The 12,061-nt window shown below is 57.2% G+C and overlaps 1 protein-coding gene across 1 annotated transcript in view; it reads right to left on the bottom strand.

Annotated features, from left to right (window-relative positions):
- Window positions 1-12,061, bottom strand: part of NFASC (neurofascin) — an 83,263-nt gene that overhangs the window by 22,829 nt on the left and 48,373 nt on the right. The window contains exons 19-24 of the mRNA XM_045536327.1: window positions 10,694-10,916; window positions 8,596-8,711; window positions 6,708-6,912; window positions 5,363-5,485; window positions 4,059-4,232; window positions 1,814-1,828 (exon numbers count right to left, since the gene is read on the bottom strand). Coding sequence (XP_045392283.1) covers window positions 1,814-1,828; window positions 4,059-4,232; window positions 5,363-5,485; window positions 6,708-6,912; window positions 8,596-8,711; window positions 10,694-10,916 — 856 coding nt within the window. The remainder of the gene's footprint in view (window positions 1-1,813; window positions 1,829-4,058; window positions 4,233-5,362; window positions 5,486-6,707; window positions 6,913-8,595; window positions 8,712-10,693; window positions 10,917-12,061) is intronic.

Below are 12,061 nucleotides of genomic sequence, written 5' to 3'. Positions count from 1 at the left end.
TTAAAGCTGAGCACGGCTGATGTTAGCAATGCATCTCATTTCAAAAAGTGCAGTCTCCTCTACCACCGTGTCACGTGGCAGCAGGAGCCTAGGAAACACATTTGATTGACGGATGGAGACCCTGAGCTCATTCTGCGTAACATGATGGATTTGGGTCTTTTCTAAATGGGAAGGAAACAGGAAGTAGGGTGTTTGAAATGACACCTCTCACCCGCTCACGAGAGGGGCAGTACAGGCTGGTACAGATGCCCACGGAATAAGGCAGACTCCCTGCCACCAGACCCAGCTGCCCTAGGTCCTAGAGTGCCAGGATGGGGAAGGTGGACGGGGAGCTGCTTTACCAGTGAGCTTCCAGCTGATGCACCTGTGCCCTCCCTGCGTCTCCCCCTAGGCCACCCGAGCACCTGCTGTAACAGTCACAGGGGAGGCTCTTATGTAAAGTGAGTCAGGAAGTCAGAGAACCCCGCAGCGTGGCATGGATGGCTCTTCTCCCCGGTCCCCAGGCCTGGGACCACCTCTCTCCCTCACACCCTAGCAGGGGTGATCAGACCCTGTGGGGAGGAACCAGGCCCGGCCAGCTCGAGTTCTTGGGGGTGGGATGGGGAGGACAGGGGGAGGGAAGGACGGTGGCAGCTCACCACCCACGGCTCTGGCTGCCAAAACAAAATGCAAACTGAAGAAAGCAGGGTGTGCAACAGAAATAGAATCAACCTAGGATGGAATGGGAGAGAGATAAGCGAAGGTGGGGAGGAAACCAAATTGGGCAAGGTGGCATCGTCTTCCTAAGCCAGCCCTCAGCTGCCTCGCCTGGTCCCCAGCCCCCCCAGCTGCCCAGAGCCTGACCTTGCTCATGGACTCTGCTCTGCCAGGGTGAGCCCTGTTCTCATCCCCACCTGATGTAATTCAGGCTCAGAAGATGGCCAGGAAAAGAACTGGGGTCCCTGTCTTGATTCTCCAGTTTGGGGACAGGGCTTCTGTGGCCCTTTGACAGTCCTCAAACCCATGACAAGAGGACCAGAGAGGAGGGACGTGGTTAGCAGGTGGTCTCCTAGGTCAGGACCTGCCTGCCCAGCTTCTCACGGCTGTACCCTGTGTATCCACCTCCCAGCCCCCGAGAGTGGAGACTGTTCTTAACGCTAAAGACCTTGTGGAGCTGGATTTTTGAGGGGTGAGGGCACAACCAGCCCCCGGCACCCACTGAGACTCCAGTCCTGGAGCACCTGGCCCCGTTTCCAAGGACATGCTTGCTTGTCCTCACCGACCGGAACCCGCGGTGGGGGCAGAGCTGGTGCCGACCCCCATGCAGCATGCACGGACACATGCACAGCGCGCCCACCCTTTCAGGGGATGGCAGCCTGGCCAGGAGCCAGGAGCCAGCTGTCCCTGCTCCTGCTGCAGCTTGCCTTCTAGGGCCACAGCTGGCGCCCAGAGGCTGTGGTCACTCTCTCTGTGCTCCGAGATGTGAAGCCCAGGCAAGGGCTCAGGTGGCTCATGGGAAGTAATCGACTCAGCGTCAGAGAAAACTGCAGCTCCAGAGAGCAGGTCAGGAGGCTGTGTGTGTGCGGGGACCCCTCCTAGGCCATCCTGCTTCTCAGCAGCGGGCAGATGAGTGACCGGGGGAAAATGGGTTTGGTTTCCTCTGATCCCATCCTCCACACACAGCCTCTTCGACAGTCGGCTTGCCACCCGCTGAAACAGTGAGCCCCGAGCGTGCTTGCAGCCCGACCGCACCCTCCGTCACCACCCTGGCTGGGCCGGGCCGCTCCTGCCTTGCCCCATGCCACGCCCGTTACCTCCGCTGCTGGTACGATACCTGCGGTTGGAGTAGCTTCAGAACACAGCGCCCAAGATGGCCACAGAGAGGAAGAAAGGATGAGAGAGGGAAGAGAAAACAGAGCACAAGTGAGACCACAGGACAAGCAAGCAGAGAGGGTTCTGGCTCAAACCTGACGCAGACGGTGTGGCCAGGTGCTGGCCGCTGCCCTAAGGATGCCAGCTGGCGTTTGGGCTCACAGCCAACTCTACTGGAGTCGGGCATGTTCCTGCAGCAGACTTTGCACCTGGGTCTTGGAGACCTTTTTAATAAACACTGTTTCTACCTCTATTCAAGGACTAGTCATCTAAGAGGTGGCAGCAGGGACAGTCCACACGGAGTACTACGTTCCCAGTTCTTTCCCTGATGGCATGCCCTGCCCTCGCTGGGTTGGCATGACCACTAAGCAGGTTGGGAGACCCTCCACGATGCCAGGAATTGAGGGTACGAGGTATAGGAGGATCCCACCCCCAGTCAAAAGGATGGCTCCTGTATCTTTGGGGCGGGTGTTGCTGTGGGTAGCGGAGGGGGAGCGTGTTCGGCTGAAGCCACCCCACACCACCTCAGCCTTGGAAGGCTTGGGAACTCTGAAGGACTGGAGCCCCGAAGCCCCTGTCCTAGCATTCTATGGTCCCAATTAGAAATGTTATGGAATTAGACACCCAAGTATGGACTGAGAGCCTGAAATGGAATTCCTGAATTTTCTGTGAATACCTAAGAACAAAGTCTCTCTTTGTCCTCTTGTTCCCTGCGGCTGCAGAACTTGCCCTGTGGTGGTCACCAGGGCTGACAATGGGGCTTTGTTCTTCTGATGCTCTGTACCCGGGTATAGATGGGGAGGGAGAGGAGGCTCTCTACAGATCTTATATGAATAGAATTGAGTAATCAAACAGTGCATCACATCCTGGCCAGGCCTTTGATAGCAGGCATACATTAGTCGCTTACTCAAAGTCCCCCAGCCCTAATAAACTTCCCCAGCGCCCAGGGCATTGGAAGGGGACACCAGGAGGGGAGCTTGTCATGTGACTCCTGGTGTAGAAGACCAGAGAGGGACAGAGAGAGGACTGTCAGTCCTTCTCCAGCTTCTGTGCGGCCCCTGTCCCCTGCCTCAGCGCTGGCCAGGGCAGCCACGTGGGGAGCCCGGGCGAGGGGCGGAGGCAGCGCCCCGCAAAGGAAGCACCGACGCTGTCCTGGGTGGGGGTGGGGGTGGCGCGCAGGAGACCCCACCTGGGCCAGGGCCAGGCCCCGCGATCGGAGGCTTCTGGGGAAGACACTAGATTCGGTAGCTCACGGTCACCCTCAAGGATGCTGCTCGTGTCACCAGGAGAAGACTGCAGTCTCTCCAACGCGGGCGCAGTTAGATACTCTCACGGCCGCCTCCCCTTCTAGACGGCGTGAGCCTCCCATTGCCTTTGTAGCCCTTGTTTTGTGAGTGCTCAAGAAACGGCTGAATAAACCATTGTACCCCCGGAGAGGCAGAAAGACCCCCAGCTTTTCACAGGGGTCTGCCCACACGGAGGCGTTTGCAGTCCCGCTGCCCCGGGAACCGCACGTGCGCGGCGAGCCCGGAGCGCCCTCTAGCGGAGCCCCGCGCAGGCGCAGCTCCGGGGCGAGAGGAAACGGGCCGGACGACGCCAGGGCCCGGGACGGGCAGGGACGTGAGCTCGTTTGGTCTTTGTGAAGCTGGCTTGGCAAATAGCTGTCTCCCAGCTGCCCCTCCTCTGCACAGCCCGACAGGCTGCAAGGAGGTAGCACGTTCCCTGCTCTACTCATGATCTCAGCAAGCAGCTTTCATCCCAGCAGCTCCCCTACCTCTGTGAACCCCACATGCCTTTGGGAGAAGAAGGGCCCTCCTGGGGCACCCTCAACACATCCCTGCCTCCCTCCATGGGTGAACCTTTTCACCGTTCCCCGGCTTCATTAGCGTATTTACTTCCATAAGCTTTCCCACTCTCCCTTCCTTATTCCTCCACAAGAAGGAAAGTTGATAGATGTTAAGTAGCTCAGCAAATCAAGACAGAACGGGAACCTAGGTCTGACAGCAGCAGCCTAAGGAGATCTGAGTTTTCTGGATGCAATGCCAGCACCTACCTCTCAGCACATAAGACGGGCTCTCCCCTGGGGAGGCTCGAGGACTTGCGGCCTTGTTTCCTCTCCATCCCAGGAGGCCAAGTCCTCAGGGTGCTTCTCTAGGCACCTGAACTAGCCGGGCCTTTCACCCCAGGGTCTGCCGCCAGGCACCTACCTTCATTCGGGGGTGCCGGTGACTCCTCCGTGACTGTTTCCCCAGAGCCCACCTGCGTCCTGGCGCTGAGGGTGAAGCGGTAGCGCGACACGGGGTCCGCTCTCTGCACCGTGAACTTGGTCTGGTTGGGAGAGAAGTTTTCCACCATCTGCTTTCCTACTTTGGTTCCATTAACTGAGGAGAGATAGTTAAGTGGGATTAAACTTTAGCGACATTTATAGTGATGAGTTATATAATCTGCAGCTGGAGGGAGAACACCTTCCCGACTTTTCTGGGAAGAGAAATGGTGGCACCTGCCTGGTGATCACCAAGGCTCGGTTCAAAGGCAGAACTCCCTCCCGGCTCTGCGATTATTCTGCAGGGTTAACGCTTCCTCACTGATCCTATTGTCTCTAGCTCACTGCAAAGTTACGTGGCTGGTGCTAAAAGATTTAGGTTTTAATTCCCAAGCCCTTTCAACAACAGAACTCTTGAGTTCCTTTCTCCCTTTCTTCCCAAGCCCTTTCAACAACAGAACTCTTGAGTTCCTTTCTCCCTTTCAAACAGAACTAGGGCAACACCACTTAGGGCTTTTGACTGTTAACACCTTCTTTGTATAAGGCCTATTTAGTATTCTTCCAAGGGCGAAAGGGTCAGGTCCAGAGATTGATTCAGAACCGCAAACAAGCACACGGTGGTTGGCTATTAAAATTGTTAACAACACAACACCTGGCCCTTTCAGGGAGCCAGTGAGGTACATCCCCTACTTTAGAGGCTTAAAGCTTTTCAAATGTAGTGTCATTCCCTGAATGGGGACGCTGAGCTCTAGGAGAGGTCCTCCCAACCCGGGCTTCCGATTCGAGTCAATCCAGTTACTTGGCAGCTCTTCATACAGCTGCCTTGTCATAAATGACACCTTGTTAAGGTGTCTCCCTACTGTCTAGGGACTCCTGTGAATGTGCTGTTTACCCCATCGGATGGAAGCCCTATTGGGCGAGGACCTATCTCCCCTCGACTTGTAGGTGTTACAGACTATAAGATCCCTAAAGGCCGTGGTTGTCCCCCTCATTAGACCAGAGTTCCCTTCGTCTCACCCATCAGACTAGAAGCTCCCTGCTGGCCGAGCTGAGTAAGAAGAACAGGGATCGGATCTCATCTGCCTCCCCCAGTCCAGTGGGGAACTTCTCCCTCAGCCCCTCCATGCCTCTGCAATGCCCTCTGCACCCATGGGCTTCCTACCGTGGTTCTTTAGGAAGGGTGGTGAGAACGGGGTTTCCTGTTCTCAGACTATCTAAGGGAAAGGGAAAGAGAAGGGCAGAACGTACAGGCAACGTATCTGAGAGTGTATCCAGTCAGGATCCCATTGGGGTGTTCCGGATGATCCCATTCTAGGTTGATTGTCTCCAGGTTGGGCTGCCGGACTCGGAGACGCCTGGGGGCGCTGGGTACTTGGGGAAGGAGGAGAGAGCAGGGGAGATGAGGGGGAGAGGAGAGGAGGGGAGCAGGGAGGATGAGGAAAACACAAAAACAAAGCACAAGTATGAAGGCATTGACCTCCGGGCACCCCATGCCGGCCACTGCCACATCAGGGCCTGGGAGGACCCCGAGGTGGCCAGAGCTCACTGCCCCATCCAGGATGTCGCTTCCCGCAGGTGTGAGGACAAGATCGGCTCAGAGTCTACTGTTTAAATGTGGAAGAAGTAGATCAAGCTTTTCTTTAGCAACTACCCTGGATTCAGCACACATTAGGCTCTGAGCCTGCAGAGACCTCCAAATTGGGCAGAGCCGTCCTAGGCAGGGAACCACTGGTAGCTGTTTTGTACGGAAGGTGCAGCTCCCAGTGCTCAGACGAGGATCCTCGCCGCTGGCCCGGGCAGCAGGCCCGGGCTGCTGAGCTGAGAGTGCGGGGCTCAGGGCTGCGCAGAAAGAAACACAGGATGGAACACCTGGAAACAGGGGGCGGGCAGGAGTGATGGGGAGAGGCTGATGAGGGGGAGGGAAAGACAGGAATAAAGAAAACAAGAGGGAAGAACAAAGGAGAGGAGAAAGGAGGAAGAGAAATGGGGAAAATAACAGTTAAGAAGGGAGGGAGGAGAAACAGAAAGGGCCAAGCAAACGCAAAGCAGATACAAGGCTAAGCAAGAGCGAAGAGGTGGACCAGGAACTCTGCAGGCGTCTGCACCCCGGGACCCCCAATCATACACCTACAGAAGGCAGGGGCTGCCTCTGGGCACCCTCTGCAGAACCACCACACACAGGCCGCACATCTCCACAAACGCTCCTTGGCAACGTGGGGTGAGGACTGTGAAGGTCTTAGGTGCCGGTGGACCAATCGGATGGCTCCAGTGGGCAGGTACACGTGCTGCCTTCTGCCCTGGGAGGTGGCGGGGCAGTGCCCTTGGGGGTCGGCCTGCACAGCCTGTCTGGAGTTATGTCAGCAGACCACACGGGTCTTCTCTTGAGACTCAACCTCCCGTCTGGGCAGGTCACCGTGGCAATGGCACTCGGTGGGGATGGTGGCAGCTGCTCAGCTTGTGGGTCCTTGGCTCCTTGAGGCCTTGAAGAGGTCACCTGGGCCATCCGTGCCGAGCCACTCGGGGGCTGCTCCGGGCCCGCCGGTGTGTCCTACCCTCGTCCTGCCCCACCCTGAAGAGCTGCGGCCAGACCTACCTCCTTCTGGGGTGGTGAACTCCTTGGTCTCACTGCGAGGCCCATCGCCTCTGCCATTGACCACAACCATCTCCAGCTTGTAGTTGCTGTAGGGGAAGAGGCGGGACACCACGCCACGGAGGCGGTCACCGGGGAAGCTGGCTTGCTGTCTCTTCTGAGACACCCACAGGTTCTTCAGCAAGCTGCTCTCCCTCCAGTAGTAGGCCTTCGGGACAGAGCAGGCTGGTGAGCGGGGGCGGGCAGAGCCGGGTTAGTTGTTAGTGCTGCTGGCAGTGACCGGTCTTTCCTCTGCGTGCCACAGGCTCCAAGTCCCAGGTGACCTCATCAGTCCCACACAGGGCTGGGGGAGCAGCCTCGCCGTCCCCACTCATTAGTCACTAATGAATATGAATTTATGGCAAACAAGAAATAGGGTGTTTGGTTCCAATCGTTTCTGATCCATGCCACCTCTTTGCGGGACGGGCGAGTCGGCCAAACTTACATCTGAGCTGCTCCATCATGAGACTGATTTCCAGGGTGAGTGGCAGGTTGCTCAGGGAGTCCGTGCCAGAACCACATGTGAGCCAAGGGTCCGGGCATGGAAAGCTCCGCTCCCATCGCTCGAGTTAGATTAGTACGGTTTAGACTGGCAGCAGGCAGGTGTTGAAAAGTAGCAGGTTACCCCCAGAAGTGTGAATATGAGAAAGGGTTGATTTAATCCTTGGAAGTAAAATGATTTCTTTTCACATTGTTTGAAGACCTTTGGGGATGAGATGGGTTCATGTTCATGTCCAAGAGACAGTCACACGTCCAGGTCAGTGGGACACTGGGCTGCACGGTGGCAGAGCTTGGATGGGACAGGACGGCTAAGGAAGGTGGTGTGTTACACGGGACAGTGGAGTGAGTTTGCCACATGAGGTCTAATTAGCAGTGGATAAGAAGCCACGGGTCAGGCTGCCACACCAGTGTCACCCAGGCTGCCCCGGCAAGGTATGGGGGACTCCAGACTTAGAGGGGGACCCAGTGGAAGTTTCAGCCAGAAAAATCTCCAAGCGGGCAGGTTAAGGGTGCAAGTCCACTGCTGGGCAAGAGTTTTCCAAGTGGATACGTCCCCTTGCCTTCCCCTGCTTGCCACATTCCTTTCCCAAGAAGAGACTGGCCTCTTCCGTTCTGCCCCCACCTGTCTATCAGCCAACTCCTGGTGACCTCTGAGGCCACACGACCAGCGTTAATCACAGTTGCAGCTGCCCCACTTCCCAGCCAACCTCTAAAGCTACTCCTAAGGGAGAGCCTTGTGGACCCTGAGTTTTCTCTGGCCTCTTCCCATCTCAGCCCACCCTTTCAAAGAGGAGCGATGCTTGAGCAGAAACTGCTCGCAGGCAGGGAGGACGAAGAGGAGTCAAGGGCCTTGAAATTCATATTCTGGGTAATCCAGAGTTGGCTGTGACAACAGGGGGGATGTCTGCACCCTTTCAGTGGCCTTGCCTGTTAGCTGTGGCTTTGTGAAACCAGACTGGGTGAGACAGGCAGCCCAGCAGGGGCCACCAGGAGAGGGGCGGGGTGTAGCCCGGCGGGGCCTCAACACGGCTTCTAAAGATACAGTTGTGTCCACTCCCACGTGCGTTGCAAACACCACGTGCTATGCAACCCACCCAAACCCACCACCCTTCATGTGATTTTTTTGCTGAGCAGAGTCTCTCAGCATATCTGTTGCAGCACACATCTGGGTTTACATGTTTTTTTCTGGACATATTTTTGAATAGCTCACCCTAGACGTCATCTACTTGAATCAACTCTGGATCCAACATACACCCCTAGGATCCCTTCCAAATATGCCCCGCATCTGCTACCCCCTTGGCCTGGTTAGTGAGCTGGGTGGTTAGGCGGAGCGGGGAGCTGGCGTCCTCACTCGGTACTCTCTGAGCTGGCCCTGGACCGTGTCGGGGTAGACGCGGTTCCACTGAAGACTGATGGCTGTGCTGTTCGTGACTCGGACTTTAACTTCAGTGGGTGCAGCCCTGGGATCTGCAAGGTGTTGGGACAGAGAGCTGGTTATGTGGGCGGGGCTGGCCCCTGGCCCCTAGGGGCCCTTCTGCCTTGTTCTCTGCTGGCCTGGACCTCCACTGTACTCAACGCTCCACGAGGGCAGGGGCTATGCCTCCTCCATCCGACTGTACTTGAAAAAGTCGGGGGAAGGCTCAGGACAAAAGGGTGCCAGGCCAGGGGGGAGGGACTCCGCCTATGCGTTTGAAGGGCAATGACTTGCTACCCGCCTGTGCTGGTAGTTTCCATCTGCCCTTCCCTTCCGTCCTCTACCCTTCCCCACCCTGCTCCACGTCCTGGGAGGCTGCCATCTTTGGACCTTATCGGCTGGGCTTCCTTGTTCTCGGGCTTCCAGATGGGTTTGGCCAATAGGAGGCACCAAGAGGAGACCCCAGGGCAAGAGCAGAGGGAGTGGGGGTGTCAGTTCCTCTGGCTTCCCCTTTGCTGGGCTACAGGTTGACGGCTTTTTTGCACTCTTCCACCCAAGGCCACAGCTCCCGAGGGTGGTCCTTGTGGGCTGTGGTGACTCATCCGTGCCCTGCTCCATCAAGACTCGCGTGGCACAATGGCTTCCTGCTGCTGCTGGCCCTCAGATGGTTCGTGCACCTTGCTGTCTTCCCTCTAGCCCTGCCCACACATCCCAAGTAGTCCCTTTCGAGAGTGCATCTGTTTCCTGCCAGCACCTGGCACGGAACATCACCCACAGATTGCAGGCACCCTCGCCGAGTTCAGGAAGCGATTCTGACCCCGTTGCTACCTGGAGAAGGCGGCCCACTCCCTCCCCCGTGACCGACTCCTGCCCCCATTTCTCCACTCTGCCACAGAGCAGCCCTGCCCGACTCTCTCGTCCACCAGAGCCGCAGGGACAGATCCCACAACGGAAACTGTGCGGGGTCCGTGAAGCCCCCGACCAGATGCTGCCCTTCCGCTTACCGTCCCGTGGTCCCCACTGGGCTGCTACGTGCAAGGGCTACCACCATGGAGGGGAGGAGTGGGATGGACCCCTCTGCTCATCTCCCTCGGGACTCCAATCCATAATCACCTCCAGGAAGGTGGGCACAGGACCCAGCCCTCGCGTCTCCCACCTCACCGTTATAAACACGGTGGCCCTGCTCTTGACCCCAGCACTGCCCTTCGGAGTCCACGCCTCCCCAAGACTGTCCCTCCTCCCTTCCTCTCCTCACTCCATCTGCCTACACGATCGCTTCTCAGATCACAGCCAGGCCCAACAGGACACAGACTGTCCTGAGCCAGGAGGGGACTCTACTGACCCTCCTGCTTGGCTCAGCAGCCTGTGGGATTCGCGTGCTGGGGACAAAGAGGCCACCACCGCCTGGTAGCCAGGCACCTACTTTCACACACACGCCCGGAATCCCGTTGCTTTCCCCAGTCCCGGCCTCCAAACACCTTCTCTTCTTAGGCTCAATTCCAAGGGCTGGGAGCAGCGGTGGGAACGCCGGCAGCGGCTGGTCTGGTGCTACACCCCTCAAGCCTGCCCCTGGGAGCCCGTCGGGGAGTCTGGCCTGTGGCCCTCCTTCCCATAGAGGTGTCTAGTTATAGCTCTTTGGGACAGGTAGTCCCGAGGTCCTTCTTGGCACGAGCATGGCTTGCAGTGAGGCAGCCAGCCCGGGGGTCTGGAGACCTGGGCTGTTTCCAAGCCCGACGTTCACTGTTACGCGGCACTGCCGAGGGCTCCCCTTCCAGGGCCCCAGTTTGCACATCTGTGCAGCGAGAGTGCCAGCTAGGCGATGACACTCGGGAATTCTAACCAGTGTTCGGGTGATAATACTTCCACTCCTGATGTCATCAGGTGCCTGTCTGCTCCAGGTCACTATAGGGACTTCTCTTTCCTGGAAACTGGTGGTCCCCCCACAACCCACCCCCCCATTGCTGGACTGTGAGAGTGGCCTTGTGCAGCCTAGCCAGGAGGGTCCTGCATGGGGGACAGGGAGGAGCTTACTCACAATCTTCTCCGGAGTAACCGATGACAGTGTCGGGCTCAGGGCCCTTCCCAAAGTCGTTTTCGGCCTGGACTCGGATCTCATAGGGCACGTAGACAGGGGTCTGTCCCACCACGTAGCGAGAGCCCCACACCGTGGCGTTGTTCCAGGCCTCTCGAGTCTCTCTCCGCCGCCACTTGACAATGTAGCGCAGGTTGGGGCCAAAGGCAGAGGTGGCGTTCATGGGCTGGGCAGAGAGAGGGACAGACGAGGTGGGGAGGCTGCAGGTGAGGCGTGTGCATCGCCCAGAGCTTGCCTCTCTCTCCGTGCCAGGCACCTCTTCCCGGCCTGCCTGACACCAGCCAGCCCCTTGCAGGGCAGGGGAGAGGACATCTCCTTCCCCGATGAGTCCCCCAAAGCCCAGAGTCCTGTGACCCCAGCAGCATGTAGATTTTCTGTGATGGCGGCTTCACCCAAGACCTAGGTACCGTGGCTTTGAGAGCACCCACATTTGCAGGTGCCAGGGGAGTGAAAGCTTTATTTCCAACAGAACTCCTTCCCATGACAGCAGCAACACTAAAACAAAATCATCTCCCAAGTCAGCAGGGATGAGCTCTGGTTAACCGTAGCCCTCCTCCTGCCAATGAACTCAAATTCCGGAACTGACTTGACTTCTACCGAATCCTACGTGTCTGTCCTGTACCTCCCACAGACCAGAGTTCTTTAAAGGGGGGTCTAATGCCATTCTTTGTCCTGGCCCTGGAATTGGTCCCCTGGGAGCCGCCCTGCAGAGCCCTAGACCAGCTGCTTGAGTCTGGGCTCGGCCCAGTCGCTGTTGCTGTTCGCCAAGGCCGTGTCGTGAGACCAGGCCCTCGGAGAGACAGGGATGGTTCTGGTTCCACACGCTGTGTCTCCCACTGCCATTCCTTGGGGCAGCAGCTCAGAAATGCTAATGTTTCAGTGGCTGCATTTGCAGCTCTCAGACTTGGAAGTGGTTTGGAAAAAAGTGCCATTTTGAGACCACATACCCCAACTTTCATTTAGAAAATCTAGTCAGTGAGCCAAGACAAAGACGGGATCTTATGATCCTAACCTGTGGGGAGCATTTAGAGTCACTGAGTCAATTCCCTGAACAAAAGAAAGGTCCCCACCAGACACGTCTGAGGCTGGTCTCTGCTCTACTCCCAACACTCGGCAATGAAAGGGCCCCAGAACACACCGCACCTTGATATGATGTTCTGCCTAGAGGTTTCCTAAAGTCTAACCTGAATCCCTCCTTCTCCAGCAAAAATCCATTTGATTTTGCTGCATTCTCTATGAATTTAGCTAGGCTGGCAGTCTGTGGAACTGGGTCACCTCTGCTCCTGTCTCTTCTCTGATACTGTGCTCTTA

This window comes from Lemur catta, chromosome 23 (assembly GCF_020740605.2).
Source record: "Lemur catta isolate mLemCat1 chromosome 23, mLemCat1.pri, whole genome shotgun sequence".
Lineage (NCBI taxonomy): Eukaryota > Metazoa > Chordata > Mammalia > Primates > Lemuridae > Lemur > Lemur catta.
Note: the sequence above shows the minus strand (reverse complement) of the source record. Positions and strands in the feature narration are given on the sequence as shown.